Source organism: Ornithorhynchus anatinus, chromosome 3, assembly GCF_004115215.2.
Source record: "Ornithorhynchus anatinus isolate Pmale09 chromosome 3, mOrnAna1.pri.v4, whole genome shotgun sequence".
Lineage (NCBI taxonomy): Eukaryota > Metazoa > Chordata > Mammalia > Monotremata > Ornithorhynchidae > Ornithorhynchus > Ornithorhynchus anatinus.
Window position 1 is genome coordinate 15,691,786 of NC_041730.1, and position 17,768 is coordinate 15,709,553.

Here is a 17,768-nt window from a genome sequence, read left to right on the forward strand (position 1 = left end):
CCCTTTCCTCTCCATTCAAACTGCTACCATGTTAATTCACGCACTTAAAAATAATGATAATTATGGCATTTGTTAAGCACTTACTATGGGCCAGTAACTGTACTGAGCACTGTATTAGCCTCTTTGCTGACCTCCTTACCTCCTGTTTCTCCCCACTTCTGTCCATACTTTACTCTGCTGTCCAGATAATTTTTCTACCAAAATGTTCAGCCCATGTTTCCCCTCTCAAGAACCTCCAGTGGTTGCCCATACATCTCTGAATCAAACAGAAGCTCCTTACCGTCAGCTTTAAAGCTCTCAGTCACCTTGCCCCCTCTTACCTTACCTCGCTACTCTCCTAATACAACCCAGCCCGCACACTTTGTTCCTCTAATTCCAACCTCCTCACTATGTCTTGATCTCGTCTATCTCACTGCCGACCTGTCACCCACATCTTGCCTCTGGATGTAATAGACAGTTACTCCCTCCACCATCAAAGCCTTATTGAGGGTACATCTCCTCCAAGAGGCCTTCCTTGATTCACTTCCTCTTCTCCCACACCATTCTGTGTCACCTTTGCACTTGGGTTTGTTCCCTTCATTCACCTCTCCCTCAGCCCCATAGCAGTTATCTTCTTCTTTATGGTATTTGTTAAGCACTTATTATGTGCCAGTCACTGTTCTAAATGCTGGGGTAGATACAAGGTTGGACACAGTCCATGTCCCACATGGGGCTCTCAAACTTCACCCCCCTTGTACAGATGAGGTAACTCAGGCATAGAGAAGTGATTTGCCCAAGGTCACACCAGAGACCAGAGGTGGAGCTGGCATTAGAACCCAAGTCCTTCTAATAATAATTATAATAACTATGGCATTTGTTAAGAGCTATGTGCAAAGCACCGTTCTAAGCGCTGGGGAGGATACACGTGGGGCTCACAGTCTTCATCGTCATTTTACAGATGAGGTAACTGAGGCACAGAGAAGTTAAGTGACTTGCCCAAAGTTATACAGCTGACAAGTGGCAGAGCAGGGATTTGAACCCATGACCTCTGACTCCCAAGCCCGGGCTCTTTCCACTGAACCACGCTGCTTCTCTGCAACTTCCAGGTCCATGCTCATTCCATGAGGCCACACTGCTTCTCTAATGTACATATGAATATTCATAGTGAACATAATGCTGTGTTCACTTATGTACTTAGTCCTAATTTATTTTTCTTTATATTTATGTCTGCCTCTCCCTCTAGACTGTAAGTTCATTGTGGACAGGGAACAGGTCTACCAACTCTGTTAAGCTGCATTCACCCAAGCACTTAGTTGAGTGCTCTGCTCACAGTAAGAGCTCAATAAATAAAACTGATTGATTGACTGACTGTTCTCCCTTCTACTTATACTGTGAGCCCCATGTGGGACCTGATTATCTTGCATTTACCCTAGCACTTGGTACAGTGTTTGGTACATAGTAAACACTTAACAAAAACTATAGTCATTATCATTATTAGTATTATTAACAATCACCACCATTATTATTACTATCCCTCTGCAACCTCGCCCCAAGTGCCATTCAGCACTTCAGCATCTTCCGTCCACTCTTCCTTGTTTCTGCTCAGGTTCCCTCCCCATAAGGAGTTTACAGTCTAGAAGGGGAGACAGACATTAATATGAATAAATAAATTATGGCTGTGTACATATGTCCTGTGTGGTGAGGGAGGTGAATAAAGGATGCAAATCCTGAGTTCTCATGCCAGCTCCATCCCTTGTCTCCTGTGTGACCTTGGCCAAGTCAATTTATCTCTCTGTAAAATGGGGACAAAGACTATGAGCCCCCTTTGGGACATGGACTTTGTCCAGCCTTGTATCTACCCCTGTGCTTAGAACAGTGACTGGAACATAGTAAGTGCTTAACGAATAACATAAAGAAGATGAAGAGAACTGCTATGGGGCTGAGGGAGGGGGTGAATAAAGGGAACAAGTCCACTCTTGTCCATTCTGTGTTCACACCCTGCCTCTCACCCCACTCTTTTTTTTTAGTGGTATTTCATTCATTCAATAGTATTTATTGAGTGCTTACTATGTGCAGAGCACTGTACTAAGCGCTTGGAATGAACAAGTCGGCAACAGATAGAGACAGTCCCTGCTGTTTGACGGGCATACAGTCTAATCAGGGGAGACAGGCAGACAAGAACAATGGCAATAAAGTGCTTACTATATGCCAGGCCCTGTACTAAGCCCTGGGATAAATACAAGATAATCAGATTGGACACATTCCATGTCCCACACAGGGCTCACAGTCTTAATCTCCATGTAGCAGATGAGGTAATTGAGGCACAGAGAAGGGAAATGAGTTGCCCAAAATCACACAGCAGACAAATGGCAGAGCTGGGACTAGACCCCATGCCCTTCTGACTGCCAGGCCCTTACTCTGTCCACTAGGCCATACTGCTTCTCCACTAGCTTGATGATGTCTTGTTTTTGTTTTGTTCTGTTTTGCTTTGCTGTCTGTCTCCCCCGTTTAGACTGGAAGACTGTCATTGCGCAGGGATTCTCTCTGTTGCCGAATTAAACATTCCAAGAGCTTAGCACAGTGCTCTGCACATAGTAAGCACTCAATAAATACTATTGACTGAAGGAATGAATGTGGCTTCTCTTGGTTGACCCCTAAGGTCCCGGAGGACAGCGCTGGGTAGCCCCCCGCCCATTGTAAACTCGTGTGGGCAGGGAATACGTTTTCTTATTGTTGCATGGGCCTCTCCTAAACGCTCAGTACAGTGCTCAGCACATAGTAAGCGCTCAATAAATAGGATTGACTGAAGAAAAGAACTTTCTGCCCAAGGGTATCACGCCTTGGACCAGCAGGTGGCGCTCAAGCCTCAGACGGCGGGGGGGGGAGGCCGAGAGGAGGGGGAGGCTGCGGCTTTCCGAGCGGTCCTTGTGCCCGTCGGTCTCACCCACCTCAATGGACCCAGATCCAGGCGCCAACCCTTGGACTCTCCGGCCCTTTAGAGAAAGACCAAACGGAGAGGAGAGGGGAGAAACAAAAGTAAAACAATAAAACAATTGCAGGAACGTTCCAGATCATTAAGAGAACCGAGAATCAGAAAAAGAGGGGAGGGAGGGAATGGGGGAAGGAGGAGGGGTGGGGGGGATGGAGGGAGGGGAAGAAGGACAGGATTGGGAGGGGATGGGAGGTAGGAGGAAGAGGATGGGAGGGAAGGAGGGAAGGAGGGAGGGGGCAGGGGGAATAAGGAGGGAGGGGATGGGAGGGAGAAAAAGGGAGGGGGCTGGGGGAAGGGAGAAGGAGGGAGGGGGCTAGATAAGGGAGGGGAGGGGGAGAGAGGATGGAGGGGATGGGAGGGGGAAGGAGGGAGGGAGGGGGGGAGGGAGGGGATGGGGGGAATGAGGAGGAGGGAGGGAGGGGATGGGAAGAAGAGGGAGGGGGCTGTGGGAAGGGAGGAGGGTGGGAGGGATAGGGAGGGAGTGGGCTGGGAGAAGGGAGGGAAGGGGACGGGGGGAATGAGGAGGGGGAGGGAGGGGATTGGAGGAAGAGGGAGGGGGCTGGGAGAAGGGAAGGGAAGGGGCAGGGGGAGGGAGGGAATTGGAGGGAGACGGAGGGAGGGGGCTGGGGGAGTGAGGAGGGAGAAGGGGAAAATGGGAGGGAAGGAGGAGAGGGATGGGGGGGCAGGGGGGATAGAGGAAGGGAGAGGCCGGGTCCCCTTTTCTCACCCCAGAGGTTCCTTACTACCCCTGCCTCCGCTGGGGAGGGAGTCCGGGAATGGAGCCGTGTGTAATGAGGAGGGGGCAATGGGTGAGAGGCGGGGGAGGCCAATTTGTAGGGAATGCTGAATCGTATCTCCAACAGTTCAGCCATTTAGTAGCTGCGAGTTGCCATGAGAACAGCACTGAGCTTCCAGATTTTCCTGGTTCCATTTAGGAAGGAAAGTCTTTATTCCTAAATTGAATAATAAATAATAAAGTCAAGTGAAGCTGGCTGCTACTATCAATGCCGAGGAAGGCATGAAACAGCCACTCTAAAAATAAAATCTCTCCCCCTTCTCTCCTGCCTGCTTTCAGCTTCTCTCTCTGTAAAAGACCCTTTTCCCACACTGTCTCCAGGGCCTGCAAATTCCCTTTTCTTCCCCCACCTCACACCATCCTCACCCATCTATTCACCCCATCCTCACCCATCACTGGGGAGTTTACTATTTAGAGGCAGTCCCTTACATAGGACGGGGATAGTTGAATGGAAGATGGTACCAAACTCTGAGGCCATAAGTAACGCACACAGGCTTCCCAGTGTATTCTTCATCATTCTGAGGTTAAGTGAACCCTAAGTTCACCGCATGGGTTCAGAAATGAGAGGTATGGGAAGGAAAGCAGTCCCCGCAAAAGAAATCATAAACTGAAAGCATATGGAGACAGACAGGAAAAGGAGGAGATGAAGCAGTTGTTCCAGTCTGGGGGTGTCCCCCCCACCACCCCCTCCATCTGGCCTTCAGTTGTCAGGCAGTCTTGTGAGAAGTGCGTGAGATTCAGGGAGAGGTTTGAGCAGTCTTGGAACCTGAAGGCAGGGGAATCGGTGAAAAGCAGCTTGGCCTAGTGGAAAGGGCCTGCGAGTCAGAAGGGCCTGGATTCTCCTTCCTGACTCTGCCACTTGTCTGCTAGGTGACCTTGGCCAAGTCATTTAACTTCTCTGGGCCTCAGTTACCTCATCTGTAATAGGCAAAATAAGACTGTGAGCCCCATGTGGGAAATGAGCTGTGTCTAACCTGATTAGTTTGTAACTACCAGGAATTAGTACAGTGCCTGGCACACAAGTGTGCCACTTGTAACACTTGACAGATACCATTTTAAAAAATAGAATCTCCCATTTTCTCCTTGTTGTTGGGGGAGAAGCTTTGAGCCCCTCACTGGGCAGGCATTGTCTCTATCTGTTGCCGAATTGTACGTTCCAAGCTCTTAGGACAGTGCTCTGTACATAGTAAGCGCTCAATAAGTACTATTGAATGAATAAAAATTCACATTTGAGGAAGGTCAAAATTTGGAATGAAAGGACATAGTGACAAAATGTGAAGGCTATGGTACACACACACGCACACACACACGCACACACATGCACACACACGAATTAGATGTGTGAAAGGGTAAATTTTCACAAGCGCAAATAACCTGATAGAGCAATATGTGACAGAACTGAAAAGGCTTGGTAAAATAGATAAATATTCCAGGATGAGAAATGACATTCTCGGTGAGATTCCAGACAGTGTCCTCTGAGAGAACCGATTGCAAAGGACAATGTTTAGGAACCTCCATTAAGGGACAGTCTTTTCGCCAACTAAGCCCAGTGTTTTCTTCGAATAAATAACTCTTTGGATCAGCAAATAGTAGAAACGGTCAAGGCCCAGGTCAGTGAGACAAATAGCCCCAAAAGCGCTAATATGGTGCTCTGGATGCAGTAAATGCTCAATAAATTCCACTGATTGATTGAGAGGACCGTCATTACCTTAAGCAGAAAAAAATACGGGTAGGATAGGTAAGGTAGGATAGCCGACCTCATAGGGTAAAGATCCCCTGGTAGAAAAGCCGTGGCCAAGGAAGAGAGAGGGCTGAAACAATTGTGAAATGCAGCACTGAGCTTATGCAGTTTCCTGTAATTGGAAGGTTGATTTGGTTTTGCAACCGTTTTGCAAAATGCTGTAAATTCCAATCCCCTAATACTCAAAAGCATTCCACTGAACATCCACTCAGTAAGTTCTGATACTTATTAGATTGTACCAGTCCCTGTTTCACAGGGGCTTGGTTAGGGTAGGTAGATAGAGGCAACGGTAACTACTGACGCCCTAAGCGACAGGATCAACATGGTCTAGTGGCTAGAGCCCAGGCCTGGAAATCAGAAGGACCTGGGTTCTCCTTCCTGGCTCTGCCACTTGCCTGCTGTGTGACCTTGGACAAGCCACTTAACTTCTCTGTGACTCAGTTACCTCATCTGTAAAATGGGGATTGATTGCGAGCCCCCATGTGGGTCAAGGACTGTGTCCAACCTGATTAACTTGCATCTCCCCCAGTGCTTAGTACAGTGTCTTAAGTTTGCACTTAACAAATACCATTAAGAAGGAAAAAAATGAAACAAAACCAGGACAACAATATCAGGATGACAGGATGACAATGCCAGGACTGCAATAGAGTGGCTGTTGTCAGACTCTGCATGGCTCCAAGCGAACAGTTCTTAGACTGTGAGTCCCTGAGGGCCAGGGTCCAAGTCTAATTCTCCCAGTGCTAACCACAGTGTTCTGCACCCAGTAAGCGCTTAATAATAGGAAGCAGCATGGCCTTATACAAAGAGCACAGGCCTGGGAGTCAGAGGACCTGTACTCTAATCCTGACTTTGCCATTTGCCTCCTGTGTGACCTTGGGCAAATCACTTCTCTGTGCCTCAGTTTCCTCCTCTGTCAAAGGTTGTTCTCCCTCCTACTTGGACTGTGAGCCCCATGTAGGAGAGAAACCGTGGCCAACCATTTTAACTTATGTCTACTCCAATGCTTACAAGACTGCTTGACATATTTTGTCTTGTCTTACGCTGTCGAGTCATCTCCGACCCATAGTGACTCCATGGACACATCTCTCCCAGAACGCCCCACCTCCATCTGCAAACATTCTGGTAGTGTTTCCACAGAGTTTTCTTGGTAAAAATAAGGAAGCGGTTTACCGTCGCCTTTTTCCGCACAGTAAACTTGAGTCTCTACCCTCACCTCTCTCCCATGCTGCTGCTGCCCAGCACAGGTGAGTTTTGACTTCACTCGCTAGCCACTGCCCAAGCTAGGAATGGAATGAATATGCCTCTGATTGACTCTCCCTCTTATAGCCGAGACTTATAGAGTCCTGGAAACTCTCCTGGGGCAATCCTGAAAGGAGGCTTGACAAATAGCGAGTGCTTAACGAATACAATAATAATATTAATAATAATAAATAATAATGTTGGTATTTGTTAAGTGCTTACCATGTGCCAAGCACTGTTCTAAACCCTGGGATAGATACAAGGTAATCAGTTTGCCCCATGTGGGGCTCATAGTCTTAATCCCATTTTACAGATGAGGTAACTGAGGCACAGAGAGGTTAAGTGACTTGCCCAAAGTCACAGAGCTGACAAGTGGCAGAGCAGGGATTAGAACCCAGGACCTCTGACTCCCAAGCTCGTGCTCTTTCCACTGAGCCAAGCTGCTTCTATTTCTCAGTCCTCTTCAGGGCTCTGAAGCTTGCTAAGGGTTTAGGGAAGCCTGGGCTGGCTGTGACAGCAGATCCACAAGCCCGGGTGACTCCACCCTTGCCCATTGACTGATTGATGGACTGATTGCCCACCCTCTGCCCACCCTCTGCTGGTGAAGGGAAAGAGATTACCAGCACAAGGTGTCCTGAGGCCTTAGGGAAACCAAGAGACTTGTCTGGGCCTGGAATTTATGAGCTCGCAGTACAAGAAGAACTATTGAAAGAGACTGGGTTCCGCTGGAAGGATTTCAGTGAACCATGGTTGTATTTTAAACCAGACCCTGGTGTGCAGTTTATCATTTGATCAGATTATACAAGACTAAAATTGAAAGTAAAATTGGGTCCCATTCACATGAAGGCACTTGACTTCTCAGAAACAAAAGATTTGGTGAAAAGACGAGACATAGCACAAGCAGTAGGTACGAAAACGCCCAAACCCAGCCGAGGTCCATTATAGGATTTAAAGAAAAGACTCCAATTTGGGTCCTGGCAACAGATCAGAAACTTAACCTAGCCACTTTACACAAATACTCACCCTACAGAAGCAAGCCGGTTTGGACTCTGAAGCCTTTATTGCCAAACTCTGGGATTTATTACAAGGATTAGTATGTTTGCCAGTTGAAGAGTACAATTTAGTTTAATAATGAAGTCCCACCCCTTGCTGCCCAGGCCAAAAGCAATCCTTGGCTTCCAGGATTAACTTCAAGCTGAAGTTGCAAGAATGAAAATGCAGGTTATACAGAAAACTCAGATTGGGCTCTGCGGTTTTGGAGGAGCAATCTGATAATAAAAGTGACAATTGTGGTATTTAAGCGCTTACTATGTGCCAAGCACTGAAAGAGCCCGGGCTTGTGAGCCAGAGGTCATAGGTTCGAATCCCAGCTCTGCCATTCGTCAGCTGTGTGACCGTGGGCAAGTCAGTTAACTTCTCTGTGCCTCAGTTACCTCATCTGTAAAATGGGGATTAACTGTGAGCCTCAAGTGGGACAGCCTGATTACCCTGTATTTACTCCAGCGCTTAGAACAGTGCTCTGCATATAGTAAGCGCTCAACAAATACCAACATTATTATCATTATTATTATTATTATTAGGAGCTGGAGTAGATACAGGATAATCAAGTCAGATACAATTCCTGTCACATGTGGAGCTCACAGTCTCAGTAGGTGGGAGAATAAGCCTTGAATCCCCATTTTACAGATGAGGAAACTGAGGCACAGAGAAGTGAAGTGATTTATTGCCCATGGTCACACAGCAGGCATTTGGAAAAGTGATGGGCCACCTGAAAGGATGTTGGGGCCTGAGAGTACTTGATGAGGAAATCCAAAGGGAATCAATTAATCAATCAATCCTATTAATTGAGCTCCTACTGTGTGCAGGATACTGTTCTAAACACTTGGGAGAGTACAGTATAACAGAATAACAGATGCATTCCCTGCCCATAATGAGCTTTAAGTCTAGAGGGAACATTTCACACTGCCAAACCAAGAAATCATGCTTTGATTTTCAAATACAAAAGTGTTTGGCAAATAAAATGCCTCCTAAGTTTTCTGGTCTGGCTCAACCGAGAAAGCTGAAAATTACGTGCAATGACAGACCTATTTTATAGGGTACATAGGTTTGTTTTTTTAATGCTACTTGCTAAGCACTTACTATAGGCAAAGCCCTGCATTAAATGTTGGGTAGATACAAGATAATCAAAATGGACAGGCCCTGTCCCATTTGGAGCTCATAGTCTAAGTAGGATGGAGAACAGGTATTGAATCCCCATTTTTACAGTTGAGGGAACTGAGGCACAGAGGTGAAGTGACTTGTCCAAGGTCACACAGCAGGCAAGTGGCAGAACAGGGATTAGAGCCCAGGTCCCCTGACTCCCAAGCTCATGCTCTTTCCACTAGGTCCCACTGATCCTAAAGCTCTCCTTTGGCCTTGCACCAGCTACTCAAAGATATCACACTCCACGTACACATAATCTTTGACCTATTCCTGGCTTGGAGCCCAAATGGATGATGATGTCACCAAACAGGAGCCTTGATCAGAGACTTTGGGAAAGGGCTGGAAATAACTAGAGTGACAACCTCCAAATTTAACAGCTCAAAGTGTATGTTCAAGGTAATCAAATTTCAAAATTTCTGCCTAGTGAGTGGAAACTGCCTTCTTGCTGTGATTTATTTTAGTGTCTTTCTCCCCCACTAGATTGTAAAATCCTTGAAAACAGAGATCATGCCTGCTCATTCGATTATACCTTCTCAAGTGTTCAATTAACGTGATTGATTGATTATTTGACTGACAAGTCTTCTCTAGGGGCAGCAACTGGTCTTGGAGAAATCATTCTTTGTCTGCTCATCCCCACAAAATGCCTTTCTACAGATTTTTCTTCAGAAGAATGAATGGTGCTGAGATGTAGAATGGGAAACATCGTGGTGAACTTTGAACCAAGACTGGAAGCTCTTTATAGCTAGGGACCGTGCCTACTAATTCTGTTGGGTTGTATTTTATTGCAACTGAACTGCACTGTGTTCTTCCAAATGCTTAGTACAGTGCTCTGCACATAGTAAATAAATACCACTGATTGATTGATTGATTGGTTGGTTGACCTGCTACAAGAACAAGTGTTACAGTTCCATGGCAATAATTATCCTACAAAGATATTAATAATAACAATAATTATTGTAATTGTTAAGCACTTACTATGTGCTAAATGCTATTCTAAGCATTGGGGTAGATACATGTTAATCAGGTTGGACACAGTCCCTGTCCCCTGTGAAGCTCGAACTCTTAATTCCCATTTTACAGCCGAGGTAACCGAGGCCCAAAAAAGCTAAATGATTTGATGTCTGTCTACTTGTTTTGTTGTCTGTCTCCCCCTTCTAGATTGTGAGCTCCTTGTTGGGTAGGGATTGTCTCTATCTGTTGTCGAACTGTACTTTCCAAGCGCTTAGTACAGCGCTCTGCACACATGAAGCACTCAATAAATACGATTAAATAAATAAATGAATTTACCCCAGTTCACATAGGAGACATGTGGCAGAACCAGGATCAGACCCCAGGACCTTCTGACTCCCAGGCTCATGCTTTGTCAACTAAGCCATGCTGCTTTTCCACCCAGATGAGCTTGAGGTGCAATTACTTCACATAATTATTAGCAGCTCTGGCTACCTTGCCTTGGACCTCCAAATCCCTAGGATTTGTGAACAAATCCCATGGCAATAAGGATGGCCCTGTGGAAAGAGCATGGGCCTCTGTCACTTGTCTTCTGCTTTGTGACCTTGGGCAAGACGCTTCACTTCTCTTAGCTTCAGTCACCTCATCTATAAAATGGGGGTGAAGACTGAATCCCATGTGGGATATGGACTATGTCAAGTTAGATTATTTTCTATCTAGCCCAGTGTTTAGTACCGTGCCTGGCACATGGTAAGCACTTTAAAAATACCATAAAAAAAAGAAATCCCTGACAAAGGCAGAACTCAGATACACAAAGATCGGAAAGGAGGAAGAAGCTGTTCGGAATATTGTTTATCTGGAGTATTACTGTATTTTTATGACAAGAGAGTATACATGGATAAGTTCAAGTGACTGTCCTGAGAGGATTCAAAGAATGATGGTTGATTTACCGAATTGAGTACACGAACTCCAAGCCAGTGAAGTTCAAGCCTGAAACAGACGGGTTGACCAGTGGTGGCCCTCAAAAGTATTGGATAGAGAGACGCATGGGATGTCACGTGTGTTAAGCCAAGCACGCAGTGAAATAGTCTGATGTCAGCCAGGTGATACGGTAGTCATACCAGACCGGAGATGGACCGAGTGAAAACAGTGCAGTTGGACCCAGCCAGTGGCCAACCTAGTAGCAGATAGACCATTCATTCAATAATTCAATAGTATTTATTGAGCGCTTACTATGTGCAGAGCACTGTACTAAGCGCTTGGAATGTACAATTCGGCAACAGATAGAGACAATCCCTGCCCAATGACGGGCTTACAGTCTAATCGGGACCAGACTGAGAGCCCGTTGTTGGGTAGGGATTGTCTCTGTTGCTGAATTGTACTTTCCAAGCGCTTAGTCTAATGTTCTGCACACAGTAATAGCTCAGTAAATATGATTGAATGAATGAATGAATCAGAACAGCAGATGCCGTGACAGTCACCGAAACAGCCACCAAGCTAATCATAATAATTATTATTATGGTACTTGTTAAGCACTTACTATGAGCCAAGCTCTGTTCTAAGCATCAGGGTAGATGCAAGTGAATCAGATTGAACTCAGTCCCTGTCCCAAATGGGACTCACAAGCAGCATGGATAGAGCACGGGGGCTGGGAGTCAGAAGATCACGGGTTCTAATCCCAGCTCCGACACTTATCTGCTGTGTGACCTTGGGCAAGTCACTTGTGGGCCTCAGTTACTTCAGCCATAAAATGGGATTGAAACTGTGAGCCCTTAGGTGGGACAGAAACTGTGTCCAACCTGATTTGCTTGTATCCATCCCAGGGTTTAGTACTGTGCATGGCACATAGTAAGCACTTAACAAATATCATTATTATTATTACAGATGAAGTACCTGAGGCCCAGAGAAGTTAAGTGACTTGCCCAAGGTCACACAGCAGACTTGTGACGAAGCTGAGATTAGAAGTCAGATCCTTCTGACTCCCAGGCCCAGGCTCTGTCCACCAGGGAATGCTGCTTCTCTGAAGGTGTGAAGGAAATTTATGAGGACTGAATAGCCCAGATATTCCCCATACCTGGCAGGAGACTGCAACCCATCCAGGCAGACACAGAAAGGGGGCATCATTTATTCATTCAATCATATTTATTCATCACTTACTGTGTGCAAAGCACTGTACTAAGTGCTTGGGAGAGTACAATAGAACAATAAACAGACACGTTCCCTGCACTCAAAGAGCTTACAGTCTAGAGGAGGAAGGATAATGAAGTTTGGTGCATTGCTGAGAAACAAGAATGAGACTATCCTGAAAAAGAAGGAAACTTAGAAGTAAAACACAGAAAAGCACTTTGGTAAGGGTTTAGACTATGGACTGAGCCATTCTGAGTAACTGTGCCTCAGAGACATGAGACCAAAGATGCCCTCCAGCCTCTGGTACTTCCAAGGTCCCAAGAGGTTTGAACCAATCCAGGGACTGGATTATTTCAGTGTCATCAAGATCACGGGGCAATGCCTAAAATGCCACATTCAGCAAGAGAGTCAATTGACTCGGCCTGTCAATCAATAAATCGATGGTATTTATTCAGCACTTACTGCGTGCAGAACACTCTAATAAATGCTTGGGAGAGAATGATATATTTGGGGAGTATTGGGAGACATGGTCCCTGCCCGCAATGGGTTACAGTCTTAAAATAAATTACGAACATGTACCTAAGTGCTGTAGGGCTGAGGGTGGAGTGGATAAAGGGAATAAATCCAAGTGCAGGGGCTATGCGGAAGGGAGAGGGAGTAGAGGAAATGAGGGCTTAGTCAGGGAAGGCCTCTTGGAGGAGATGTGCCTTTGATAAGGCTTTGAAGATGGGGAGAGCGCTGATCTTGTCGGATATGAGGGGGGAGGGGGAAGAAAATATCCTCAGACGACTGAGTCCTTCTCCTCATCCAAACCAGAAGGACCAGAATGAGGAGAGCGAGAGAGCTCGCCAGACACCAGGAAGGAGCAGACGCTCCAAAGATCCGCAAGAAAGGCCAAACCGCCCACAAGACTCATTGAGAAACTGTTAATGAGCCAGAAACTAGCATGTAAGAGGAAAGTGGGAGGTAAAGACTTCTGAGTGATGTACTCCGAACCGAGGTGACAGTTCTCTGAATTAGATTTTTTTTATAGTATGGTAATTGTTATTTATGCGTTCAGAATGTTTATAGTCACTCTCATCGGTGTTAAGAGGGAAGGTGAAATAAAACTAATTTACAGAGATTCTCCCTTGTGTGGGATTGGCAAGGCACAGTGGAAATTGGGTCTACCCCCTAACTTGTGGGAGCAAAATTCAGCTTCCGCCCACCCCTCCTTATATAGGAGGGCACCCGACTTTCCTACGCTCTGCTCTCTCTGTTAAGGTTTGGGTTCTCGGTGGGGTCATTAAACCCTAAAAATATTTCGCATTCCAGCTCAAAGCCAGTCAAACACTCCAAGAAAGTGGAGCAAGAGGCCCTTCCCTCTCTGTTTCTGTCCCCACATTGTTCACAGCCAATCTGCTAACCTAAAGAGGAGAAAAGCATGACTGCCGGAAACCCACACAGAAAGAGTAGTGCGTTCATGTGTCCTTTGTATGTGAAATCTCCCCTTCTAGACTGTGAGCTCATTGTGGGCAGGGAATATGTCTACCATATCTGTGGTGGTGTACCCTCCAAAGCGCTTAGTACAGTGCTCGGCACATAGTAAGCACTCAATGAATGCAATTGATTGATTGAGTGATTGATACGTATACCTGGCGCACATCCAGAGTACGGATGACCTGCCATAGTCAATTGTCTACTGTATTTAATGAGCAATTACAGTGTGCAGAGCACAGTCCTAAGAGCTTGGGAGAGTACAATTATAGTAATAATTGAGGTGTTTTTTAAGGGCTTTCTGTGCGCCAGGCACTGAACTAAGCACTGGGGTAGATACAAGTAAATTGGGTTGGACACAGTCCCTGTCCCACTTGGGGCTCACAGTCTCAATCCCCATTTTACAGATGCTGTAACTGAGGAAAACAGAAGTGAAGTGACTTTCTCAAGGTCACAACTGATGGAGCCAGGATTAGAACCCCTGACCATCTGACTCCCAGGCTTGTGTTCTATCCATTATACCATGCTGCTTCTGTGTTACTTGCTCACAGTGGCAAGACCCTAGTCCAGCCAGTTCTGTATTCCATCTCAGACAGCGGTCAAGAAGCTGTCTTCTAGGAGTCTTGTGATGGACCCCTTCTTCGACACCGGCCCTCAGAGGTAAAAATGCATCCCCTAACTTTAACAGGTTTCCCCTAAAAATAATCCTTTGTGGACCTCATCATGTTGAATAGATCCAAACCCTTTTTGAATCTGTTGAAATTTTCTACCTGTCCCACACCTTGGGATGGTAATAGATTCCATTTGCTCATCACTTGCTAGTGAAGGAGTGTTTCTTTTTGTTTACTTAGAGAAGCAGTGTGGTCTAGTGGATAGAGGACAGGCCTGGGAGTCCGAAGGACCTGGGTTCTAATTCCCATTCTGAGCAGCAGACAAGTGACTTGGGCAAATCACTTCATTTCTCTGGCCTCAGTTTCCTCATCTGTAAAATGGGGATTAAGACTGTGAGCCCCACGTGTCCACTCCGATTATTTTGTATCTATCCCAGCATTTAGTGCAGTGGTTGGCACATAGTAAGTGCTTAACAAATACCACAGTTATTATTTAGAACGTGCCATCTTCAAGATTCACTGGGTACTCTCTCATCCTAGTACTGAGGGATTTGTTAAACAATAATTTCACGTTTGTTCTGTCCATGCCTTTACAATGTTGAAAACGTCAATTTACCATCTTGACACTGTGCACCGAGTGATAATAGAATTTATTAAGCACTTACTTTGTTCAGTCCTCTAGACTGTAAGCCCATTGTGGGCAGGGAATGTTCATTCATTAATTACTGTGTGCTGAGCACTGTACTAAGCGCTTGGAAAGTACAATTTGGCAACAGATAGAGACAATCCCTACCCAACAACAGGCTCACAGACTAGAAGGGGGAGACAGACAACAAAACAAAAATAGTAGACAGGCATCAATACCATCAAAATAGAGAAATAGAATTATAGATATATACGCATCATTAATAAAATAGAGTAATAAATATATACAAATAAACACAACTGCTGTGGTGAGGGGAAGGGAGTAGAGCAGAGGGAGGGAGTAGGGGCAATGGGGAGGGGAGGAGGACCAGAGGAAAAGGGGGGCTCAGTCTGGGAAGGCCTCCTGGAGGAGGTGAGCTCTCAGTAGGGTTTTGAAGTGGGGAAGAGGGCTAGTTTGGAAGATGTGAGAAGGGAGAGCATTCCAGGCCAGAGGTAGGACGTGGGCCAGGGATCGACAGCAGGACAGGCGAGGATAAGGCACAGAGAGAAGGTGAGCGGCAGAGGAGCTGAGTGTGTGGGCTGGACTTCGGATGACTTTGGCGCTAAAGTTGTCTGTGCAAATGAGAGCATCTGACAACCCCTTGTACAGTTTATAGCTGATGTGCGTGGCGTCCTGCACATCCATCACCACATACACCAGAGAGTCATTCACAGATTGCTGAAAGGACACACTAAAACAGGAATCAGAGAGGGGACAGACCTCAAACTGGAGGATCCAGGGAGAATCTTCTTTTGGAATCGTTTTCTTGACGCAGCTCCCAATCAGGGTGTTGTAGGCCACCTGGTGCCGGATGAGGCCGAGGAAACCGGGGACCCGGCTGGGGTGCTGAAAGGCGATCTTGCCGACGAGGGTGCCCTGCAGGCTCTGTCCATCCAGGAGGGAGGTGTCTTTGTTCAGGAAACAGCAGTGCTGCTGGTCGGGAAGGGCCGTGTAGAAGCACATATTGTGGTTCAGGGGTATGGGGTCCGGGTCCTTGGACACCTCAAACTGGGTGATCAGTTCACAGAGGAGCACGTAAGCAGGCCGGGTATCAAAGAGTTGGATTCCCATTCAGCTCTGGAGTTTCTGAATAAACGCCCGGGACACTGGGATGGGCCGGGGGAATTTCAGGAAGAAACAGGCAGGCAAGTTGACACTGTTGGCGGTGGTGACAGAGGAGAAGGGTGGGGTCCACTTGTTGTCCACCGGATGTGACCCCACAATCAAAGGGGTGATGGGCAGTTTGTACATCGTGGATGTCCCCTCGATGGTCACTGAGGCGTTCAGACCCAGACTCCGAGGCACATTCTTCTTGTGCAAAACGATGGGAGCCACCGTCTTCCCCTCCAAGAGGTCGTATCTGTCTGTCATATATTGTTATATTATTCTCCCAAGCACTCAGTACAGTGCTCTGAACACTGTAAGCACTCAATAAATATGATTGACTGATTGCAGAGCACTGTACTAGGAGCTGGGAGAGAGTATATGGATGGCAATTAGGCACAGACCCTCTCCCTCGAATTGATGAATTTAGGTGGCGGGAGGTGTGGTGACTGGAGACAGACACATCGGAGGCAAAGAAATTCCAAAACTTCAAAACAGCATAAGGGACAAGGACAAATATGTGATAAAAGTCAAAGTCAGTAGGGAATTGAACATGCATTGACGTCACATTACATTCTATCCAGGGAACACACGCCTTGTCTGAAGAATGTTGCCTAGTTCTATCCAGTGTCTGTCGTGAAAACATCCACTGGCAACTCACTTAACTTCTGCGTGCCTCAGTGACCTCATCTGTAAAATGGGGATTAACTGTGAGCCTCACGTGGAACAACCTGATGACCCTGTATCTACCTCAGCGCTTAGAACAGTGCTCTGCACATAATAAGCACTTAACAAATACCAACATTATTATTAAATGCTCAAAAAAATATGGTTGTTTGGCACATAGTAAGTGCTTCCCCTCTCAGGGTCGCATCTGGAGAGTTTCCAGTACTTTTCCAGTCATGACTACAGGAAGGAGAGTCAAGCAGAGACCTATCCATTCCATTCCTAGCTTGGCCAGTGGCTAGTGAGTGGAAGGCAATCTGCTACAAGCCAAAACTCACCTGTGCCGGGCAGCAGCAGCATGGGAGAGAGTTGAGGGCAGAGACTCATTTTACGTGCGGCAGGACTTTCATATTTTTCCAAGAAAACTCTATGGATATGCTACCAGAATGATTGCAGATAGAAGTGGGGAAACTTGGGGAAGATTGTAGATAGAAGTGGGGAAACATCCTGGGAGAGATGTGTCCATGGCGTTGCTCTGGCTCAGACATGACTCGACAGCATAAAACAACAACAAGTGCTTAATAAATATCAAAATTATTATTATTATCATTTCCATTTGCTCATACCAGGTTAGACCACGTGCTAACTGAAACTATCATACAATACAATATAACAATACAAGAGCAAACAGACACTTTCCCTGCCCAAAATGAGCTCACATTGAAGAGGGGGAGACACATTAATATATGTAAATGAATAAATAAATAAATAACCCTTATATTCAGATAAATATGTATGTGCTGTGGGGAGGGGAGGGAGAATGAATAAAGGCAGCAAGTCAGAGCGATGCAGAAGAGTGTGGGAGAAGAGGAAAGGAGGGCTTAAGGAAGGCCTCTTGGAGAAGATGTGCCTTCAATAAGCCTTTGAAAGTGGGGAGAGCAAATATCTGTCTGCTAAGAGGAGGGAGGGTGTTCCAGGCCAGAGGTAGGATATGGGCAAGAGGTCGGCGGCGAGATAGATGAGATCAAGATACAGTGAGAAGGTTAGTATCAGAGGATCCAAGTGTGCGGTCTGGGTTGTAGTAGGAAAATAATAAGGTGAGGTAGAGGGGACAAAGTGATGAAGTGCTTTAAAGCTAATGGTGAGGAGTTTTTGTTTGATAAGGTGTCCTGTGAGTGAAGAAGTAATTGAGAAGGGAGTAA

The 17,768-nt window shown here is 46.2% G+C and overlaps 1 protein-coding gene and 1 non-coding gene across 3 annotated transcripts in view; one reads left to right on the forward strand and one right to left on the reverse strand.

The window, feature by feature from the left end:
* Positions 1-15,948, reverse strand: part of LGALS12 (galectin 12) — a 37,087-nt gene extending 21,139 nt beyond the window's left edge. For both annotated transcript variants that reach the window (XM_039911300.1, XM_029059537.2), the window contains exon 1: positions 15,517-15,948. In XM_039911300.1, coding sequence (XP_039767234.1) covers positions 15,517-15,867 — 351 coding nt within the window. In that variant the 5' untranslated portion in view covers positions 15,868-15,948. The remainder of the gene's footprint in view (positions 1-15,516) is intronic.
* Positions 15,949-16,756: 808 nt separating this feature from the next.
* On the forward strand, positions 16,757-16,894 carry LOC114810669. The gene has a single exon (XR_003758364.1). It is a non-coding gene; the product is annotated as a small nucleolar RNA SNORA7 (small nucleolar RNA).
* The last annotated feature ends 874 nt before the right edge of the window (positions 16,895-17,768 follow it).